The sequence below is a fragment of the Rattus rattus genome, chromosome 1 (assembly GCF_011064425.1).
Source record: "Rattus rattus isolate New Zealand chromosome 1, Rrattus_CSIRO_v1, whole genome shotgun sequence".
Lineage (NCBI taxonomy): Eukaryota > Metazoa > Chordata > Mammalia > Rodentia > Muridae > Rattus > Rattus rattus.
Genome location: NC_046154.1, coordinates 240,781,813 through 240,805,961, shown reverse-complemented (window position 1 = coordinate 240,805,961; position 24,149 = coordinate 240,781,813). Strand labels below are relative to the sequence as shown.

Below are 24,149 nucleotides of genomic sequence, written 5' to 3'. Positions count from 1 at the left end.
GCCTTCACTAATGCCAGACTCCAGGCCAGTAGGGGTGTGTTCCATAAAGCTACAACCTCAGGAAAGCAGGCTTAAGTTCAGGGACAGATGTGGGGTGTACTGTTGCCTTTGAGGCATCAAGTGAACCATTGATGCCCAGAAGTGACCTTCAGTGGGATGCTAGGTTGCCAGAACACATATGAATATAGTTACAGTCATGTGTATTCTGAGTGCTTGTGGATTCTGTCATACAGAACAGTCATACAGAACAATATCGTTACAGTCATTGGAGCTGCCCAGGAACCAGGATACAGGGATTAGAGCTAAGCTCTATCACCAGTTTTGGCTCCTCCTGATATAGCTTCAGTGAGAACACTACAATGGAAGGCCTAATGTTATCATGAACTTCAGTCCTAAGGACTTAAAAGAATGTGTCCAAGGTATTCTCAGAAACTGGTTTGAAGGGCTAGACCCTAGAGTCCCTCTCAGTTGCATGATCAGACTGGGACCAGGATCAATGACTCCATTCTAGAGGGCAGATTGAAAACTCCCATGGGTTTTACTTACACTGGGGCATCTGTGAGGAGCGTGCCATCAGTGAGCCTGGGATGAGCTCTCCCCACCCATCCACACACCAACACTGTCCTGGAAAAGAGCCATACATAACAAGCATAGGAAGCATGCTGGGAACTCTTTCAAAACTTGTTTTACATTCATAGTAATGCCAGCAAGGTAGCCCTATCTGGTCCAGCCCCCTGCCTTACACTGTCCAGAGTCACAGAATTTACCAGCATCCAATATTACCAGCAAATGAGCATTTCACTTTCAAGCTGGCTGGAGGTCTCTGCTTCCCCTAGCATAGGAGAAAGAGCTGGTAGCTGAGAAGGTAAGGGTTTGTTCAAGTTGCTAAAGAGGGTCAATAATCTGGACCACTTGCCTCCCACTGATGGGAATCTTTCCTCTATTCATTTGCCCTCCCAAAGTCCCCTTACCTGTCCCAGGATGGCACTGCACAGGCTCCCAGCCTCCAATAGTATTGCATTGTGGCATGTAGGGTCCTGACCATAGAAGACTGGCTGTTCCATTGGACTCTCCCAGGGAAGCACGGAGTTTCTGATAGAAGGTCAAGGCTAGAGAAGCAGAGATAAAAAAGAGTGTGATAGCTGCCATATGGGCTGTCTTTATAATGTTCCTCTTGGCATCCAGTAAATACTGTGAAAATGAATGCTCAACTGCATTTTGAGGACTTGCTACAGCTCTGTGTGGTAACTTCATAGAGAGTTGATTGGGCTGGTGAATGGCTTCATGCCCATGGGATGCACTTTACTCTAGAGAAGAATCATGAGCATCCAAAGGTTGCTGTATACTAGGTATGCCAACCTTTTGACACTGGGACACTAGATTGTCATCTACAAATTGAGTCTAAGGAACTACACACTTGAGTTACAAAAATAAAAGTCACATGTGTCTCATAATGCTTTGAATAACTTTATGGTTTTGTGTTGGGTCCCATCCCTAACTACCCTTGGATACATATGTCCTTTCATAGTTGCTGGTTGGTCATGACCTGGAAAGGACTAAGTGATCCATTTGTATGTTCCTATTGGCATCCCATCTGACCAGTGGCAAAACTGAGGCAGATATGTGATTACTTGGCCAAGATCTCACAAGATGACATGGAGGGCAGGCTTTGGTCATAGAAGCTGACACACCACATCTCTCCCATCCTTGCATGGCTCCTCTGATCAGCATTCACCACCATTCAATACATCATACATGTACTGATCTAGTTTGTATTTGTGTTTCTCTTCTAGGCTCACATTTATGATCCTTGATACATATATTCATGTTTCTTTTACACACACACACACACACACACACACACACACACACAAACAGTACCTGGATCATAATGTATGCTGGAGAAATAATTGATTGAGCATGATGGTGCAAACTTGTTATCTTAGGTGCTGGGGTAAGAGAGGCAAGAGGATCTTGAGTTGGAGACCAGCCAGAGCTACAGAGTGAACTAAAGGCCAGTCTGGGAAACTTAATAAAATTAATAAAATGCAGTCTCAAATTTTTTTTGTTTTTAGTTTTAAAAAGAACTGGATGTGAGTCTCAATGGAGTAGTATTTGTCTAATATATATGAGGTCTTAGTATATATAAAAGTAGTAAAAAGTAAACAATTGAAGGAAAGAAGGGGAGAAGGGAGAGAGAAGGGTTTGAAGTAAACACTGCCATGTATGCTTGCATGAGAGGAGGGGCAAATAGAAGTAAGTAGTGACCACAGCCCAAAGACACCAAGTCTGGAGCTCTCACATCCTTACCCTAGGTTCCTGCCACTCTCCTACAGTGCTGTGATTTCTCTCCCACTCCCTTTCCCTGTCTGGCCTCTAACCTTTCCAGTGAAAATGACAAGGGTGTTGCTCTTTCACAGAATTATCACCACTGGTGTGTAGTCTTTGTAGTTTTCTGCATGCTTGGGAAGTTCTTCCCAACCTGTTGCATATTACAAATGGTCTTCCCGGTTCCAGGAAGAGATAGACATGCAGCATGCAGACAGACACCAGGATGTACATTTGAAGCAGCCTGGTGTTGTGCATGGTGCTATCAAAGCTGGCAAGTGTGATATTTATGTATTTGGTATGTAAATCCTGGTATCATTCCTTTTGGCTGCATATAGAGCTAAGTTACTTTACTTCTCAGACCCAGAATTTGCTCATCAGTAAAATGAAGTCATTACTGGCTAGGGTACATTTTATGCTATAATAACAAGAGCTGGTAGATGACATGCATTGAGTTGCCACCCATACTCCTCCCTGGCTCATTATTTTATAGACACCCACCCTGTTCCACCAGCTAAATGTGCTTTGTGACCCTCAATCTCCCCTTGTCCTTAGATCAAAATTCCCAGACTTCAAGACAAAGAACAGTTTGGCTACCTTTTTCCAGAGTCTTCCTTTTTTTAGCCTAAGGGCTGCAGAGCCAGAGCATGAAACTAACAGGTGAGGAATTTCCTGAGCTTGACTCTGAGCTTCCTGAGCCTGGGCTCTGCTCCAGAACATGTCACCATATCACACAGACAACAGCAGCTCCTCTGCATTTCGTGCTGATCAAAGATGTCCAAATTACAGGAGTGGCAGAACCATTTCTCCTCCTGAGAACACCGGACTCAACCCAGGCATAGGATTTAAAATAACCCCTTTCATTTGGAAAGGAGAAGCTCCAGTCTCTTGAAGGAGAGAGAAAGAACAGCAGTGTGAGATATGAGCAGGCCACAGTGTGAAGGAAGGTGAGGAAGGCATGGGACGTTGGCTTCTAGGACAGTTGTATGGTGAGGGAGAGCAGCAGAAAGAGACTGACTGTGAGATCCTCTGAGGTTATAACAAAGACACCGTTCCCAAGCCAGCAGCAGGTACCATTAGGGAAGACAGGGTGGCTCTGGCTTGTTGTAGGAAATTCACTCTGATATCATATGAGGGCAACCCAGATCCCCAGAGAAAACCCCATGAGAGAAGGTTAGGGACTCAGACAAGGCTCAGTGAGAGGTGGATCTGAGATTCTGTTGAGGAACAGTCAGTGGAAACTCATCAGGGTCAGAGCTTCTTGCGATGTGAGAGCAGGCTGTAGACAGAGGAAGGACATCAGCTCTCAGGTGAGCTAGGTCTCCACACTGACTCTAGCTGCTCCATATTCAGTGAGGCAGGGCACTGAACACTACCTGTATGAACTAGACTACTAGACCTCCTGACCCAGTTTCCACAGTTAGCAGATGGGTAAACCTGGGCTAGTGACTAAGGCAGAACTCAACTTTTGTCTGTAAAGAATCACAGGTCATATTCTATCTTTTTCCTTCTGAAATTCTTAAAGAATGAACACAATAACCCAATCATGTACTTGGTATGCAAGTACATGGTCATGTGTTAGGTTAATGCAATGTGTGGTTGTTGCTAGGCCAGAGGTGTATAACACAAAACTTTGGGACCTGTTCTCAGTATTTCCTGAGCTCATGGGAGCAATGGTTCCTCAGTAAATATGGCCATCTTCCTTCTCCTTCCCTGCAGACATGGGAGTAAAAGGCAACTTTAAGACAGGCCAAAGGTCGAGAGTACATGGGGCCTTTAACAAAACTATGATTTTATGTGTGCTGCATGTGCCATCTGTGGTGCACCATGTGAAGCCTCACATGGGCTCTGATGGAAGACCATAAATCCTTTATGTAAAGCTTTGGCTAGGGTCATAGAACAACTCTGCCTTTCCAGGAACCTGGCAGCTCGTCGCAACCAAGTTAAGTCCTAGAGAGCCAGTTGCTCTTGTTTCCCCCAAAGAGATGCTGAGAAAATCTTCAAAGCAACACTTACTGGACTGAGCAGCCAAACGAATGGCATATTCACTCCCACGTAGAAACTTCTCAGAGAAAGCCTCACGGGATGGGTAGAGTGGAGGAAGGCCAAGCTCCTCACTGGTCAGCTGGATTCCCTTGGCTACTAAGAAACTCTCTCCAAGTGGAAATGAAGAAGCATTGGAAGCAGAGACGATCTCTTCTGTTTCCTTGATAAATTTCAGGACACGAAATTTCACTTCCTCACAGGGGCCAGGGCCTAGAACAATACAAAGAGCATAGGTGGATTCAGTTACCAAGTCCAGGTCTCTTTGCTTTGTCTTCTTGGACCTCATTCTCTCAGCACTCATGGGGAAACCTGCAGAAGATTGGTTATATGCAATGTTCACACCAGGCCAGACTCAGATCAGGCATATTCATAGGCTCAAACTTTCTCTGGGTACCAGTCTAAGACCCTTGGTCCCACAAGCCAAGTTTCATTTCTGTTAACACACTGTCCTCACCAAAGAACAACATAAGGAAGAAAGAGTTAAATTTGCTACAATTCTAGTCTGCAGCCCATCATTGAGGGAAGTTAAAACAGAAACTCAAGAGGAACATGAAGGAAGCCCAGATATTTCACATAGCATTACTTCTGACCAAAGAACTTTCTTCAGAGCCAAAGAAGTGCAGAAGGAGCCATGGAGGATTTTGTTTGCTGGCTAACTAGCTTTCTAATATAGGTTAGTATTATTTGCCTAGGGAATGACACTGCCTACAATGGGCTGGGCCATACTATACCAATTAATAATCATGAAAATACTTTCAAAGACATATCTATGGATCAATATCATCTAGACACTTCCTCAAATGAGATTATCTTCCCAGATAACTCCAGGTGGTGCCAGATTGGCAATTAAAACTAACTTTGACATAAAAATACAGATAAGAAACTGAAGCTGCAGAAATCATATGTTGAGCAAGTTCTTCAGTAGACAGTTTATTCAGAATTGCTAGACAGTCTCATTCTACAAATTTTGATCTGGATCAGCTCTCTCTTGAATGGACAGATATAGAAAGGGGTGGGTAGGTGGTGGATGGATGGATGGATGGATGGATGGATGGATGGATGGATGGATATAAATTGATAGGCAGTTAGATGGGTATTTGGGTGGATGGGTGTGAATGGACTGAAGGATGAATGGACAGATAAGTGTTGCCATGACTCCTGGAAATGCTCTGGTCCTACCAAGGTTTTCCCACCAGAAAGCCTTTTCAAAGCAAACGTGAAATTAGGTATTGACATGAGTTAACTCACATGCTGGTATCTCGCCAGCCCTAGTCCGAGTTCCATCCAATTCCTGACCAGCTTCATCCACACACCAACAGCTCCTGAGGTTGAAGTGTTCCAAAGGCATGCTAAAGTCTGAGTAGGGTCCTGGGTATTGGCTGAGCTGGCCATTTAGGATCTGCCAAAAGATGTATGGATCCAGGAAAATGTTCTCTCCGGGCTGAATTGTGGCTCCCTCCAACACTACCTGTGGAACATCCTGAAGGGATGGGTACTGTGCTAGCACTGGGAAGATGCTTTGCTGGCCAGCATCATAGAGACTTTGAAGAAAAAGGCTGAAGTTTGTGGAAGCTACTTCTCTGTAGCTCATGAGCTTCATCAGCAGTGTGGCTGTGGTCAGTTCCTGGCCATCACTGTTCTGAGTGTTCCATCGTTCATACCACTCAAAGACCTGCTCATGGGGTCCATCACACTGCACAGGCATCCACTGGCCACTGGTACTGCACTGGGGAATGTAGACACTGGAGATAGGAGGCACCATACTGGAGTTGGACAGCAGAACCCCTACTACCCCAAGGAAAGCTTGTTCAGCCTGTAACTGGCAGACACTAGGACCTGGAGGAAAACAAGGGACAGATATTTAATAAATTGAATAAGACAGAAAGATCAAGGTGACAACTTGACTGTCAGTCTCAGCAACCTTAAAGGCCTAAATGAATGAGTAGCATCCAACCTAGTGACTAACCCAGTTACCGGCACGGCCAGTACCACTATGTGGAACATTCTGTTATAGGTATGTAATATATTTGTGTATGTGTGCGTTTAAGCACATGTGGAGGTCAGAGGCTGATGTCTTCCTCAGTCACTAATCCTGGAGCTTTCCAATTAAGATAGACTGGATGACCAGTAAGCTCCAGCTCCACCTGTTTAATCTTCCCCCTACCCACAGCACTGGGGTTATAAATGTGCGTTGTTCATCGTGATTAGGTGGATGCAAACTCAGATCCATATGCTTGTGCAGCAAGCACTTTACCAGTTGAGTCATCTTCCCAGCTCAGGTACGTGCACTTTCTTAATAACAAGCAAATATCTCTATTTGCTCATAACAATGGCTAATACTGTCCAAATTTCTGTGGATAATGTTTAGTTTAAGTAACTTTTCTGTTAACCAAAATTTGCTCTTTGGTCATGAGCAAACCCGGTTTCTTACAACATATCAAGTTCTAGTCTAAACAAACACTCAAGAATCTTTAAGTTTAACACACAAAGACTTACACAGCTTGGGTTCACCAATTGTACTTTGAGTTCCAGGAATAACCTGGCCTTCAGCATCAACACAGTAACATTCTGAGTTGAAGCACTGGACGGGCAGAAAATATCCCTCACTAGTACACGTAGGAACAAAAAAACTGGAGCCAGCAGGCTGAGCGCCTGCAAGGTTTTGCATCTGAGCTCTTTGCTTCTCACACTTGGTGGGACATCTTGGGCGTCCCCCGCTGACTCTTGAGCCTTCAACTTCTTTGCCTTGGGAATTCACACACCAGCATTCTCCAGCATAGCACTGGATATCTTCATAGCTTCCTTCAGCAGTGCATGATGGGACAAAGAACCTCCCAGATGTCTGTTTACAGGCCTGAGCACTGAACACCATTTCCATCACATCTCCTAAATCCCTCGCTCTATCTTCAGGTACAGAAACAGCACGCTGCAAGAAGACAAGAAATTCTGGAAGTTCCATGAGAGAAACAAGGAATTTTAAGGCATCTTGGTTCTCTTGTAGGTTGACTTTGAAGCCAAAGGTACCCACAACTGATTTATTCATAGCAACTCTCTTCTCAGGCACACGGAGAGGTACTGGGGTAGGACTGGAGTCCAAACTCACAGGGAGTAGTTTGGCTAGATCAGTAGCTCTGTCTCTAACCAGGAAGCCTGGGAGTCCAAACTGCTGGAAAAACTGACTGAAGTTAAATGTGCTTCTTGTACCAAGGGCTCCCGACAAGTTAAACTGGGCAGCATTCACCAAAAATGTCCCTCCAAAGAGGTTTTGCTGGAGTCGCTTGGGGTTGCTGGTGAACTGAAGGGCAAGCTCTGCCAGCTCTCGGGAGGGGAAAATTGCTCTGATGGCTTCTCTAAGTAGACTTCTGGATTCAGAGAGTTGTTGGTAGCGCTCCACAGCAATAGAACGTAGGAGTCCAGAGTCGACAAAGAGTTCCTTGATTCTGGGTGGGCAGGATGTATCCAATCTGTCATCACTCACAGGGACCAGCCTGTCCTCAGAAGACAAAAGGTCCTGAGGACTGAAGTAGCCTGGGGTTTCAAAGTAGAGCCTAGACAAAGCCTGCTGCCTTTCTGAGGCACATGATTGATCTTTAGCTGCATGAAACAGTTAAAAACATAGTTAGCAGAGCAATTAGTCCCGAGGACCATTCCTCTACCATGTCCTCATACCTCTGTAAGATTTCAAAGGTTCACCCATACATTGTGGACCATTTGGTTTCATGCTTGTTCTTTTGTATGTTTGTTCCTCTGTGTAGCCTTGGCTGTCCTAGAATTCTGTGGACAAGTCTGGTCTGGAATTCAGAGATCCACTTACTTCTGCCTCCCAAGCGCTGGGATTAAAAGCATGGACCATTACCACTTGGATCATTCCTTTCCTGTGTTCACATATGCCTTCCCTTCTCATTGTGCCACCACTTGGGGCTAATTCTGAGGGTGAGCATTCCTGTCCCCATGATCATTTGGCCACCTCAAACCAAACTGATCTATTTGCTACATCAAGCCTATGAGACAGCAGCCCACTTTTTGAAAACCCAGCCATACTTGTGTTGGTCTGAATAGCATCCCCTAATGACATTTTTCTACTTGAGGGTCACTAAATATGAACTGAAAGCAAGGTATTCATAGACATGGTCAAGTTAAGATGAGGTCATCTAGACTAGGGTGGGCTAGAAATCCAATGGTTGGTGTCTCTGTAAGAAGAGCCACAGCAAAGAGGCCGCATGAGGATCAAGACACACAGACTAGAATGGTAGATGCAGCCGTGAAAACAAGAAAGCCGGAAATTGCCAACCATAATATCCAAAGAGAGTGTGGATGGCTCTGTCTCCTCCTTGACTTCTGAGCAGCAGTGTTAAAATTCCAATATGTGAGAGAACAAATTTCTGCTGTTGCAAGCATCCAGTGTGTAGTGATTGTTTCTGGCAGCCTTGGGAGCCCAGTTTGCTAACAAAGTCCTATTTGTATTGCTAAGCTTCTGCTTCCCAGTTTTCTCTTGCTGGTATTCTCAATGGACTTTAATGCTACAACATATGCTCTTCCTGTGACTCTCTAACTCCTCTGGTGCTGTACTTTAGATAAGTAATACTTTTCTATATCCTGATATGTAACACTAAAAATGCAGCACATTCCATTATTGTCTTCATTTCTACAGTACTAACGTGCTGACCCGGCAAGCACACTTGTTGCACCTTGGGCTTCTCCGCCTTTCTGTAAAATTGCTAATGAAAAGGTCACTGACTCGGTCAACTCCATGTGGCCAGGACATTTGGTGTTAGTGTCCTTGAGAGAAAAAAACAACTCAAGCCTCATCTGGCTCTCTTCATATAGGTGGATGTAAGCAAGCTCCATTTCCTTTCACAAATCCACAAATCTTAGGGGACCTTCTAAACCACCACCTCACTCTCAACTTGTAAAAATAATTCTTTCCTTTTGATTCACACAGATGCCAGTAAGGAAGCCAGCCAATTTCCCTCTGTAACTAAGCAACGGAGAAAGAACTGGAACATGTAGAGGAGTGTGTGTGTGTGTGTGTGTGTGTGTGTGTGTGTGTATGTGTGCACATGTGTGTGTGTTCATGTGTGCTGGCAACATATAAAGCTGAGCAGATCCCTCAGCAAGGCCACTGCATCCTGTAATTGATATCACAGGAGGCATTGAGGAAATGAGTGCACAGCTTCACTTCTCCTCTCATACTGAGCGCTGAGCCCCTCTACATATTTGTTAAGTACTGCTACTAAACAGACAGTGAGAAAGAGTGAAAGCCCAAAACCCACCCAAGCATTTATCAGAGTTCCTGCTTTGACTTGGAAAGCCGCAGCTCTTTGTTTTCACCCAAGGACTGCCAGGTATGATGTTCTCTAGGTTTTGATGCAACTGGGTGGTGGTTTCAAATGCTTCCAAGGCAAGATGTTAAACTTTTCTTTTATGAGATCTGTACACTCACCAAACAATATGAAGAATATCTAAGGTGTCAAAGTACAAAAAGTGAAGGATTTAGTGGAACTTCTTATATCAATATTCACTTCTATTTACTTTGAAGCCCTGAGATTTGAGGTCCTTCTTCACTGCGTCAAAGCTTAGCTTTCAGGGTAGAAAGCCTATATGTTCCTGCATTTCTCTCTTCCCTGTTGCCACACCATTCCCAATTCAGGCGGCCTTTCTGAGATGCTGATGACAGTGCTAAGGTTCATAGCTGTCCTCCTGTTTTAATGAGCTAGAATAAAGTCCTTCTAAAACGCATCTCAGAACCAGAGTGTGCTACTGTAGCAAAAGTGTCCCTGCAAGTGTCAACTGGCTGAGATGAGGCCACACTGGACTGAAAATTTTTAGTCCAAACCAACTTATATTCTTTTAAAAAGAGACACAAAGACATAAGGAAGATGGCAGAGATTGGAGTAGGTAACCAAAGGATGGGTGGCCTCCACCAGAGCTGGGAGGCAAAAGAGACTCCTGATGGAGCCAGGAGAACAGGGATTGCTCCTACCTAAATTTTAGACTCCCAGTCCCTGGAACTATAAACTGTTATAAAAGTTATAACAGTTAGCTTTGGTTACTGTAAGAGACTGGGTTTGTGCTAATTTATGACAACAGCTCTAGGAAATCATGACCTCTCCACTATCTTTCTTAAGGACACTGAGGTGACTTCCTAATTGGTTGCTTTATCTCAGGTCCAAAACTTCCTCTAGCTCCTCACCTAACACTGCTGGGAGGCATATATCCAACACAAAGCCCACCAGGCTTCTCCAGGATGAGTCTTCTATCAGCCTCACTTTCCTCCAGCATGAAGTCCAAGCCTTAGTTATGAGAAGGGCTACATTCTTGCTCCTTCTTGCCTTCCCTTCAAGTCACAATTGACACTCCATACTCTAACATTCTCTCTACCATCCTTGCAGATTCAGAATCTATAGAAAGTGCCTTTATTACAGGCATTCTGAGCAATGGTCCCTTGCCCATGAAACCTTCCTCAGTGCTTTGAAATAGAACTAACAAGCTTCCCCTTGGTGCTGTGTCAGCTGCCTATGCACACTCCAGCCACAGGACGTGAAAACTCAGTTCTTTTTTCTTTTGTTATCTATGAGTCCCTTGGTATTCCTTAGGATTTCTGAGAAAGTAACTCTATCTGACACAAACCAAAAACCCATTGCAAATTAATAGCAGCAGACTGCCTTCAGTCATACACAGTTTGAAGGACCTCTGTGGGATATTCAGTCAGTAGTTGATTAGTGGGCTCCTGAGAGACTGATGTGAAGAAACAGAGACAGTAAAAGACTCTGAGGAGAGCAGAACATTTACCCCTTAGAGGAAACATACCGCAAGACAGTGGCTGCCCTTGCTGCCGAGTGCCAGGGATCTCTATTCCCTGGGCATCCACACACCAGCACATCCTTTCCATCTGGCACTGCACTGTTTGGTAGTGCCCATCTCTGTGGCAGCTTGGGATGTATGGATGACCAAAGCTGGTGGCAGCAAACTGTTCCACTTCACACTTGGTGGGACCTAGAAGAAACCACACAGCAAGGGATTGATTCATAGTGAGTAAGGTCTGTCTGTTCACAGTCTGCATGGATATTTGCTGACCAAGAGCTAACTCCCTAAACTTATTCTGATGTAATAGCCATGCAGAAAGTGACCCCCAAGACTCCAGTGATTTCACAGCAGAAACACATGTCTCTTGCTAGCTAGTTACTTACATCGGAATCTGCCAGAGATGACTAATTGAATGGCCAGGAATCGTCTCTGCAATATCCGGTAAATGGTGCTTTGAGTGAAGGTGGAGGCCTGGTCCAAGCCAGCAAAAATGGTGTCATAAATTTCATCCAGTAACAACTCCAGTCCTAAACAAATGTAGACAGCATTTCAGGGATTGGCTCCTCCCTCAGGAAATAAAGCTCTAACCTAGCTGAACTGACAGATGTCAAAAGGTCAATATCTACAAAAGCAGCCTGATGCAATGGGTCCAGCCACGTCCATTCTTTTGACATTAAAAATTGTCATCACCTACAAAGTTCATGCTAAAAACCATGCAGCAATTTACAAAATAATAATATAAACAGCAACAGTACTTTAAATATGAGTGATTTTTGTAGGGTCACATCTCTTGTTATCCTACCTTCCATATGCTATCGGATGTGTCCCTGAGTCATAGGTTGGCCATGCCTGGAATAATCCTCCAAGAGTTTGTAAAGGCAGGGCTGTAGCGGTGCTGGTCGGACAGTATAGAGGAATGCTACCTAGAGAATGAGGCTGATAACATGCCTTGTCTTCCAATTGCCACACACCAAAGTGGGCGCCTCTTTCATCTGGCAATGGCACCATACCAGCAAGCAGAAGCTTCAGCAGTGTACTGCAGATGAAAGCTGGCTAAAGCTGGGTCTTCTTTCACACCCATAGCAACCCAACAAGGAGGTAGAATTCCAGTGCAATTTCCACCTTAGGCACTGGAGTCCAAGAATTATACTTGATCCCTTCACATTGCCAGAAGTGTGGCTGATTACCTGTCTCAGCCAGCTCTCGGCCCTGGCTGTCAGCACAGTAACAGTACCCAGACACTTCAGGGAACCTGTTCCGGAAGGCACTGAAGGTCACAAATGCATCTGGAAACCTGTCAGAAAGGAAGATGTGTGGTGACCATTTCATAAAATATGAGCCATCTTCAATTGAAACCAACGTGGCAGGGTCCTCAGCTGCATTTGCAGCTCATTCCTACTCTGGCTCTACTTAACCAAAGCAAGGTAGACCATGCCTAGCTGTCATCTACCAACTAGCCTTTTCCTTAGTTTCAACACTTCACCAATTTGTGTCCACAGACGTGTCTCAGAGGACCAGAAAGAAAACAAGTCACAAGTAATACGTCAGCTTCCCCAACAGAGTAACCAGAGTTCAAAGGCTGGCTTTCCTTTATAGGTATTTGACAAGCTGCAAAGAGTCTCATTTTGTGAGAGCAACTGCTTCCAGGGCTTTTTACAATTTTCAAACGTCTGTAAAGAAGCCAGAGTCCATTACAGGAGATGCGTAAGGAGGAAATGTTTCCATTCCATCATTAAACACCACAAAATCAAAACTATTTCACCATTTGTGTCTGTCAGCTGAAGAAATGCTTGTCTTAACTACGTCCAACCTGGCAAATGCTACTTGGAGTCTATTAGCGGCATCCTCATCTTTGCCTATGAGGAGACTAAAGTACGGAGAGTCATTGAGGAGCTCTGAGATGTTTTTATGTCCTATGTAATTAGTCTGTTACATCCAAGTGTGTGTTTTTAACCTATGTCTGAAATCCTAGCATAGTATGTCGCTCTCTGCACAGAGTTCTACTGTTTCATGGTAGCTTCTAGCAGAATACTAAAAACAACCTGCATCTCTGATGGTGGTGAAATGAAGAGAATTATAATATCCCCTGCCACATTGGATAAAATACTTCAAATGAGGGTGATACTCATAAACAAGCAAAAAGGGAACAGCACTCAGAAGGGATGGGTATAAGAGAAAATACACACAGCATGACCGTAACTATGAAAAGCCAGCTCTAAGTGCAAGGGGAGCCCTCTCTGATTCTGAACATGGGCAGACACAAGTATTAGTTAACTCAAATGAAAGTTATGAGCCTGATGTGGGGATGGTTCATTACCCAAAAGCCAAGTTTCCTTTACTAATACTTTAGAACTACAGATCTATTATGATGCTTGTTTATTATTGTGGGCTTATACATTATGAGACAGTTGGTGCTATCATAAGCAAAAGTAAAAATGAAAAACTTTGTCTTGTCTCCACATTTAGGGAGACAATATAATTTTTAAAAGTTCTTCAGGCAGTGGTGGCGCATGTTTTTACTCCCAATACTTGGGAGGCAGAGACAGGCAGATTTCTGTGAGTTTGAGGCCAGCCTAGTCTATAAAGCCAGTTCTGGATAGCTAAGACTGCACAAAGAAACTTTCTTGAAAAAAGTAAATAAAAGCTCCTTCATTGGAAAGTAGGATAATTGGTTTTAAAAAGCAATGATAGGAAAATAGCTGCTTCTGTTTGTTGAGTCCCGCTTTGCAAATGACAACTGCAAATGTGCCCACTAGTCATTGACTCATTGATGTATCCAATGCTCTTCACAGGATGGTGGTATTATTTTCATCTCATCTTTGAGACAAAAGAAATGAGGAATGTGGGCTGTCATACTGGTCTAATGGTAGTACATTGGATTTACATCTGTCCTAATCCAACATCTGACTGATCATGGTATATGCCAATAGTGTTTCTCGGTGTGGGTTGGTTTTGGTTCCTATCACATTCCTTTGATACCTGTGTCTGTTTTGACATTATTCTGTGCATGTTCCATGCCTCACTTTTCCTGACAACTCAGAGATGTTGAAGATGCTGTGATAAGGACAGTACCTGTCCTATACCTGTCCCCCCAGATGCTGAGATGGCTCAGACAACCACTACAGCAAAATGCACAAGATGTTTAAATTATCCTACACCATGAAGTGCTGAGTCAACCTAAAAGCCCACCTCAACTCAGGGGAATGTATGAACCTCTTTGCATGGCTTTTATTTCCTCATTTTCTAGTCAAAGCCCCTATCTTGGGATTCCTACACTTATGAACAGACAAGTCACCTACTAGTGCTATCTATGTGGCCTCTCTTGCTCTCTTCCCCTTCTGCATACTGAGAGTCTCTCCCTGACTTCAATTCTTTCAGGACTTGTTCCTGGAGGTCTGCTATTGCCACTGTCCAGGACTGTCCTCGGTGCCTGTAGATCAGACCCCATGTCTCTGTGATTCTATCTTATCAATTCTGTATTCAATGAGAAGGCCTAAGGACCTTGAATAAGTATGGAAGAATTCTAGCCCTGGACTACCACAGTGATTGTCACTATTAATGCTACTCAGAAGCAGTAACACCACTATATAGGGATCAGTCATACACTGCCAGACATTTTTTATAGTCTATGAACCAGGGCATCCTGAGCCCATGCCCATCATTCCAGAACAGTAAGATGCCCACTTAAATAGAATATGGTCCTTTAGGGTTCTACCTACAACTAGCAGTGATCATGAGGTCCTATTATTTTTACAACTTGATTTAATACAATCTTTTATGGGTAGGTTTTGAAATGACTGTCTCTACTTGTGAGCTTGGGGATGCCTCCTCCAGAATAGTCATTTCCACTGTTCTAAGAGTTTAGTTGTTGCCTCTTCAACTGGAATTGTTGACTTATCACCAAGACAGATCTCCTACCCTACATTAGTCAAAGAAAGACAGAATCCTAAAACTTAACTGCCAGAAACAGTACACCACAGCTTGGTTCCATCTCCATTTCTGGGTCTGATGGATTTGGTCCAAGAAGGCTTCCAAAGCAGGAAAGTTTGAGCTACATTCTAAAGTAACCTCTGGCCATTTGAATAGGAAACGATGGAAGATATATCTAGAAGATTATTGACATGTCTCTAACATCTAGAGAAAACATACCCCAAGAATGGGCAGGAGAAAAATAGATAGGTGAATAGTCTTAGGGGAGGAAGAAACAAGGGAGAGCATGCCAAGACCCAGAATATCCATCACTGAAATTGAGCATGTGGCTGCTGCTTACGAGCCCTGGCTTGGAGAGAGGTCTGGTCTCATGGGTAGCAGGGGCTGTCAAACTATATAGCCAAAGATGCCCTGTGCACTGTTCCTTTGATACGGACCTACGAGCCATAGCTCCTTCAATCCTTAAAAGAAGAAAGGGGTGTGTTTGTCTAAAAAACTGAGTTATTCTCAGACTTAAAAATAAATTTTTTCTCTGGTTATAGCCAGAGCTCAGACGCAAATATAAATCCCCTTACACTTCTGTAACTTTAATTAAAGATAGTTCTAGACCAATCTTTTCCCTGACTTACTTTCTCTTCTCACCTTGTCTTCTTCATGATTTCCACTAACTTTTTCTCTCCTACTCTAGGCATATATAAAGAAAGAATGAAGATAAAAATCAACATGCTTACTGAAATGAAACTGGAAATCATAGAGTGGGGGCAAATTTATGCATCTCTGAGTTTAGGCTCAGATTCAGCTATCCCAGCCTTAGAGAGATTACAAATGAAGGCCCATGGAGTCTGGATGGCTGGTCTGCAGCCCTGCTGTTTACATAGTACCATCCATGCCTGCAGATAACTTGCAACACTCACTGTACCATTGTGTTCTCTAATTCTTCCCACAGGCAGTCCTCCAGAAACCTAACCTGTAGCCAATACATTAATAAATTAACAGTGTGTTTATTCTCTCCTGGGTCAGGGCAGGCAGTCTTTAGCAGAAAGCTATACACAGCATAACAATACACACAAGTCAAATTGGCCACCATAGGTGGTCTTGCAGGTGACTAGACGATCTGCCTGTCAGGATTTCTCCATAGTCTTCTATATTCCAATTAGGATGATACTTCAGCACATGTTAAAGGTGCTCTTGACTCTTTCCACAGTATAACAGATGTACTAGGGCATTTGAGGTGAGGTTTGTTACTAAGAAGACAAGACAAACATAGTAATTAATGATAAAGGCTGATAAAGAGAATTTTAACTCAAATCTTTAAAACCTTGATAAGGGCACTAGCCATGCTTCATGTCCTACAGGGATCTGCTTGAAGCTTTGGGTCAGACAGAGTCCCACAATTGTGACCAAACCGTGGCCATAAAGACAATGAACCATCCAAAGGAGCCAGAATAGCTATTTCCTATCAGCTCCTAAGTTTCTAATCAAGTTGATATATTAAGTAATGCTTTTTCCTCACAAGAAAAACCTACAACAGCCAAGTTCAAGCACATATTAAGACCTCACAGGAGATTGAGAGAACTGTTTCTGGGTCACAGGATCTCTAAGACTCCTAGAAGTTAAGTTTCCAAAGCTTTCCCTTCCAAACATACTACTACACTCTGTCTACTCAGAAAGGAGTCATCCCTGACTCTCCTCTTCTGCTCTTCTGGGTGTTTCTTCCCAGCATTCCAAAGTTTTGTGCGATAGACATACCTTCAATAGAGCTCCATCTCCCAAGGTCTATCCGCTCCTCTACGTGGAACCACCATCATCTCCCTCAGAACTTGGAACTCAGGGTGCAATCTCATTTCCCAATCTGCTCTTTCCTAGCCCAGATCACTCTCTTTAAAGTCTGGGGATCTGGTGGTGTTTATGCAATGCTCTATCAACACGAATCCTTACCCTACTTCCAAGGCTTAAAATATTTGAGGCAATGCCAAGGACATACAGAACAAATTACCCATTGCTTATCTGAAACCCAGCTGCAACTGGCCTATATTATATCTGTCAATCCCAGGTGATCTGGGTCTATTCCATGTGGATTCCACAGCTCTTTCCACTGGCCCAAAGGAGTCACTGGGCCTGGGGCAGCCAGATCTACACAGTAACAGAAAATTCCTGATTACCCCTGGGCTTTAAATAATCAACCACCCAACTGTTCCCATGACCTTTCGAGAGAGAGAGAGAGAGAGAGAGAGAGAGAGAGAGAGAGAGAGAGAGAGAGAGAGAGAGAGATCCCATTTCAGAAGCAAGTGCTTTTGTTTGTAACAAGGACTGCTTGGTTCTCAACGTTTGTGTTTAACTAGACTGCCCTCTTGTGGCACTAACTGTGAACTGAGCTTCAATTTCAACTTTGCTGCCCTGTAAAGGCCTTTGATGAGTTCACCAAATCTCTAAATTGGGATTGTAGACTTAATGTGTAGAAGACTCTGTGCCTTATGCTGTGTAAGAAAAGAAATGAATCATATAAATATAAACAAGTGGAAATTTTCTCTACACCTCTAAAGCCTACTCTGCTTCCTAGGGTGAGTTCTTCCAGACTACACATTCTAATTATGTCTGTATTAAAGCTGAAATCTGTAAACCTCCTTGGATACTGTTCGCATTCAGTTGGATATGAACTGAGGATGCCTAGATTGCACAGAGTAGATGAGCATTTGGTGAGCTGGCATGCCTGATGGTCCCGTGCTCCCAGTTAAGCTAATCTGTAGCCAGGAGGAAAAAAATCTAACCTATATTTCCTAAAACTGTGTGAAGCATGAGAATTCCCTGCAGATGATCACCTTGGGATGATACATATTCTCAGTAGTTTCATAAGTGAAGTCTCAGGAGCTTAATCTTGGCCCAGTAAATAGAGCAGAAGCTTCCATTTCCCAGCAGAGAGCACTGAGGAGGCTTTGGGAAGGTAGATGATCAGGTCACCTTGCAAAGTACTGGCAGATGAAGACTTCAGGTGGCAGACACAAAGACTATGGGGGCAGGATTGCACTGCAAACATAACTGGCAGGAGTCGGGTGGCCAAACTCTGAGGGACTCAGGACCTAGGAGGGTTTGGTTCAAAGCAGATAGCTCAAAGGCTAGCTTTTTGACCACATAACAATGCATACAACCTCCAACCTCAGTATTTACAACCATATTGTGCATTTTGTGTTATAGGTTGAATGTATGAAATCGCCGATACTGAGTTTATGGAAACGTTGCAGGGCATGGTCTAACAAAAATGCCAAGCTTCTAAAGTATTGTGCAACTCAGATCAAGTTCATCTGTGGGACCAGCACTTGGGGCATGGTCTGTGACCCCTCTGGCACAACACATGGGAACATTCTTTCTCACACAGAAACTGGATGTTCTGGAAGGTGGCCATATGGAGGCTCAGGTTCTCCTACAGAATCCACAGCAGCAGTATTCACACAGGCTGGTGCTTTCTCTCTCTGTCTCTCTCTCTCTCTGTCTCTCTCTGTCTCTGTCTCTCTCTCTCTCTCTCTCTCTCTCTCTCTCTCTCTCCCTCTCTCTCTCAGATGCTTCTCATTTTATATTTGTTATTTAAATAGTAAAGTTCTTTACAAGTGCACACACCCATATGAAGCTCACAGAAGTGCACGCATGTCATCATACCCATGCTTTTTAATGGGCTCTTTTCCCTTTGAGGAGGATCCTTTCTGTCTACTCTTCCACTGCAGCCCCTATATCCAAGTGGCCCTTGACCACTCTGTGGTCCTTCACATTATCCTCAGTTTTGGGCTCTATTCTCACCTAGCATACTCATTATAGGATCTTATGTTTGTACATATAAAGAACCCTTTTCCTATTTGTTTTTAATAATTAAATTCTGCACATGCACTGCCCATTTGGATCGGATTAGTACAAGAGACTTTGGAACCCTGCTCAAGTCAACTTCTTTAGCTCTGGTACCTTATATGAGCAGATAAACAAATATTTATGATATATTACATTTATTTAGGTGCTCTCCCTGTTTGATGAGAAGTCACTTTCCTCCTCAGTTCTCTGCTAGGATGGAGAACAATGCAACAAATATATAGGTCTCCTGGATATATAGGTCTCCACACTCTGGTATTTTCATTTGCTTGGTGGGCTAGTGAGGCAGAGAGTACATGTAGATGGTGGTTTGAGTGAGGATGGCTTCCATAGGCTCATAGATTTGATCACCAGGGAATGACACTATTAAAGGATTAGGAGGTGTGGCTTTGTTGGAGGAAGTGGGTCATCGTCAGTGAGCTTTGGGATTCAAAAGCCCCTGCCACGCCCAGAGTCTGTCTATCTCTCTCTCTCTCTCTCTCTCTCTCTCTCTCTCTCTCTCTCTCTCTCTCTCTCTCTCTCTCTCTGCCTACAGATCAGGTTGTAGCTCTCAGTTACTACAGAACCTGCTTACATGCCGCCATTCTTCCCACCATAATGAAAATGGACTAAACTTCTGAAACTATAAGCAAGCCCCCAATTAAATGCCTTCTTTTATAAGAGTTGCCATGGTCATGGTGTCTCCTCACAGCAACAGAACACTAAGACCGTGTAATTGTAGTTTCAATAGCTATTACCAGCTGACTTTGTTAAAAGTGCTGCTGATAGGCTAAACTTGCCTGTCAATGACAAATGAGGCCATGTGACACATGACACTCCCAGATCCTGATGCAAACATAATATTGAATAGCCAGTGGCCCTCTAAGTGGACCCCCCTTCCGTTCAAGGATCAGTTCCCTTACCTGTTGTAGTTGTGAATCAGATCAAAAATCATCATGTCTGTGGTGTTGACAAACTTGCACTGGACAGGCATAAACTCCCCATCTGCATCGCACTGGGATGGCGATTTGTCTCCTACTCCATGGAGGAGACGGCGGCTTCTTATCTCACAGCTCCTTGGACCTAAACATTTTCATGCAAAGCTGTTCAGCTCGTATGCATGGGTAGGTACTTATGCAGGTACTTATGCAACCCATGTGACCCATACAAGCCTACTAGTGCCCCAAATAGGCCACTGGAGGCTCTCAAGTATTTGTTGAAATTTTGTTTGGGCTTACAGTTGTCAACCAGCAAAAGAAGATCTGTGGAATGATGGAAAGTCATGCAACTGCCTCTGGGACATTTTTCCTCTCCCTCAAAGGCCAGGCACTCTGTGCTTTGTGTGATTTGTGGGGAGCCAAATTAGCCCACCCAGGGATTCTGGTGCCCATGCCAGTGACACTTACACCGTGTTGGCCTCCCCCGCTGGCGGGTGCCATACACCTCCATCCCCTCTGTGTCTACACACCAGCATTGCACTTGCTGCAGGTCACACTGCACTGGTGCATAGTTCCCTGAATCCTGGCACTGAGGAAGGTAGAGAGCATCTGTGCTGTTAATGTAGCTGCTCAGCAGGATTCGTTGCTTGTGTAGCTGGCAGAAGGACAGACCTGGGGCACAAAGAGAAGCATCTGAGGAGGGCTTTTAGCAAGCACACAGGGTCAGCATTGATCCTAGGATGATCTTTTCTCCATGACAAACACGCAGCCAGACATTCAGAAGGCTCTGACATCTTGAGAACTGAGTCAGAGTGAGATGGCCCTCACTAGCACCCTGGCACTATAGAGGAGCTCCCTATAGAGTAGGGTTAACAGAATAGCCAAATCAGGATTTCTGTGTCAGCTGGGGCTGCCTGTGTTGCCTGAAAAGCTGTTTCACTACTCTGCACTTCTCTCCCTCTACAAGTGAGAGGACAGCTGTGTCCCTTTAGATATGGGAGGAAAAGCCACTTTGTGTTTTCTCCTATGGAAGAGCTACCATGCACCAAGCTTATCTCATTGCAAATCCTAACATGGGTGAGGCAGGGTCTCTGTTTAGTTTGCAGATTGGGGTTGGATGTGTGTAAATCAGAGAGAACAGGTGACTTTGGTTATGGTCATGGTGTAGAGAATATGAAGGACATTAGGGACCCCACATAAGCCATGCTAGCCACAGAAAAGCAAAAACTCAGAAGGAGCTATCACCTACTCACTGAAAGAGAGTGTCCCTCTTAGCTTTGCTTCTACCATAGGATAAAATTTTGCTGAGAGCTGACCTTGCTTGGAACCCTTTGACACCTACTGGTCGTAATTAGCTCAGTGCTGGACACAAAAGTTGGCTCATTGGAAGCCACTGGCTGGGTTTGGGTGTCTTACATGGTTTTTTACAGTTGTCTTTAGGAAACTGGATTTTCTGTGTATTCAATGATGAAAGGCTAGCAGCACTTAGGGAGATGTGCCCAGTTCACTTACTTAAGCCTAGTGCTTGTTCCTAGATGTGAGGTACCCCAGTATAATGGCCCCTACACTGGATGTCCCTTTGTCACTTACACACTGTTGGCCTTCCCAGCTGCCTGCTGCCAGGTACTTCCGTGCCATCAGAATCCACACACCAGCAAGATTGGCCATCATTTTGGCACTGAACTGTCCTGAAGAGAGAAATATCATGTGACACCATGATGTCTTTCTGAAGTCACATTCTCGCTCCAGCTCAGTGAGGCCAGAGGTTAGCAAGTCACACAGGAAACCCAGAGTTTCAATCAAACAAGGCCATAGAGTAAGTTCCTCATTCAGGGAAAGCAACAATGAGACTGGCTTAGGGTGGAAGGTGGCTAGGGAGACAGAAGATTCTCCTGGGGACAAGGCAGGCCTGAAACTTCAGAGAGAAACATACACAAGGCTGGCGAAAAGGAAGGTATACTTTTAACTCCTCCCTTAATCTTGAATTCCCAGAGGTTCTGACTAGAATTAGCTTGTAGATTGTACCTACAGGAAGCTTGAGAAAGATACTGAAGCAGGGAGAATATTCCATAGTTAGAGATGAGGACTCTGCATGTGAGTTTATGGCAGAGGGGAGTAAGGACTCTTGCTCCATAGAGAAGAGGAATTTATATCATATCCTCACTCTACAGGGAGGAATACATTCCCAAGGCCTATACGGAGGAATACAGTCCCAGGACCTACGATTTGACAGGGTACCTGCAAAAGCCTCTTTAAGGAAGAGTTCCCTGGAGGGAAATGACCTAGCAGCCCAGGCAAGCTATGGAAAAACAGGGCTGGCTAAGTAACAGGCAGTTCCTGCTTTGCCCTAACAGAGAATTGGGAGATGGGTGCCTTGGGGCACTCTTACCTCTCTCTAGGCTTTACTAAAAGGCCTTATATACTATATTGTAAAGCAATTAAGATAAAGTTTCAGCAAGAATTGGGGGAGAGTCCCCTGATAGGGAGTCTCTCAAACAAAGTATCTATATGGGAGTATAGAGGAGTCCTTTTCCCCACAAATGACAGTGTCGCTCAAGAATCTGAGGAACTTGATTGATATAATTGTATATGATAGATTACAGGAACAAAATGTGAGAGGTTCTTCAGGGTATTGTAGGACTCTGGAACTCCTAATAAAGCCAGTCTTACTGGAAACTTCCATCTTCAGAGCACTGTGGAACATATTCATCCTGCTTCAGAAAGGCCTTCTCCCTTTGCAGCTCACAGGGGCGGAGTGGCTGTGCATCTACTTGGTACTCTGTGTGAAGGGAAGTGACACATGAGAAGGGTGCACGCCTGCAGCCCGCCCACACACACACACACACACACACACACACACACACACACACACACACACACACACACACACAAGCACAGCCTTTACTTTCCCAGTCTTCCTGACAACCATTATTTTCATTCCCAGTATATGATTAGTTCATTTAATCATCTGTACTTTCCTGGAAGGTGATGGGAACATTTTCATTCTCCCAGCTTGTTTTCACTACTCTCAATTTTTAGCAATGGGACTTTGGGCAATTTGGCTCACTTCTCTGAACCTCTTTCATCAGAACAGCAAATAGCAAATATCTAGCCTTAGGATATTTGTGAGGTTAGATGAGATAAGGCATGTTTAAGGGCCCTGGACAGATCCTAGCTGAACCACATGACTGAAAACTCCCTCCTCAAACTCATGGCCTCAGCCTTAGAACTTACCAAAGATGTTGGCTGCTACCAGGCAGACTGAGCTCAACAAAGTTGAGACCCACAAGACCAGGGTCATCATCCTGTCCCCTACTCGAATGACGGGGTAGGAGCAGTGTCCCATCTGAGTCCCCTTATCAGGAAGCCTTTATAGCACAGTGGCAAGCAGTGCTCTACTGTTCAAGAACACTTGACTGGGCAGTGGCTCACTTTGTTTTCTCTGCTAGTCACAGGAACTCCCTCTACTTGAGTCTGCTCCCGCTAAGAATACTTGAGTAATCAGCAGGGTGACCACTCCAGGACATGGGGACAAGAAATGTGAGGCTAGCACTAAAATTTCCCTTTACAGGCAAATGCCAGAGCTTTGTACCCTTAGGGGTGACAGTTCGATTGTAAAACTGTGAAAGATAAAATATCTCCCCTTCCTCCTGATTCCTCCCCCTCTTCTTCCTTCCTTCTTTCCCCTTTCTTTTCCTTTTTCTTTCCTTCCTTCATTCATTCCTTCTTCCTTCCTTTCTTCTTTCCTTCCTTCCTTCTTTCAGTATTGCTTTAGAGCAATTCAGCTGTAGACACTATTCTTGAAAATGAAGCCATGGCAGAAAACAAAATGGAAAATTCTGCTCCAATTAATATTGAACACAGAATTGTACTGAAGGAATCCAAGTATACCTCACATACCTATTCTCACATGCATGAACACACATGCATATATACGTACCTTTCTCTAACCCCCCTTTTCTGGGGACTAAACCCTGCCATGCTAAGCTACCAGAGGCAGGAAGTGGCAAGAATATTCTTTTACACATAAGGTCAACATGCCCCTGCACTATCAGGATCAGCTTCTCTCCTTCCCAGCTGCCCCTGAATAATCTATGAAAATTATCCTTATTCCTGAGCCCACTCCCTTCCACACAAAGCTGAGAAGACAGTGGCCATGCATGCCTGCTTGTCTGCAGGATCTCTACAAGAGAGAAAACAAAGAATCTAGAAAGGTGGCTCATCTGTGCCATTACCATTGCTGTTGTTCTTTTCTCAATGTGTAGAAGG

The 24,149-nt window shown here is 44.2% G+C and overlaps 1 protein-coding gene across 1 annotated transcript in view; it reads right to left on the bottom strand.

Moving 5' to 3' along the window:
* The window catches only part of Tg (thyroglobulin), a 180,387-nt gene extending 157,206 nt beyond the window's left edge, over window positions 1-23,181 (bottom strand). The window contains 13 exon segments of the mRNA XM_032916270.1: window positions 547-624; window positions 972-1,109; window positions 4,345-4,584; window positions 5,623-6,210; window positions 6,871-7,968; window positions 11,185-11,370; window positions 11,565-11,708; window positions 12,369-12,475; window positions 19,866-20,025; window positions 20,349-20,552; window positions 21,471-21,568; window positions 22,551-22,659; window positions 23,115-23,181. Coding sequence (XP_032772161.1) covers window positions 547-624; window positions 972-1,109; window positions 4,345-4,584; window positions 5,623-6,210; window positions 6,871-7,968; window positions 11,185-11,370; window positions 11,565-11,708; window positions 12,369-12,475; window positions 19,866-20,025; window positions 20,349-20,552; window positions 21,471-21,568; window positions 22,551-22,659; window positions 23,115-23,181 — 3,217 coding nt within the window.
* Window positions 23,182-24,149: the final 968 nt, after the last annotated feature.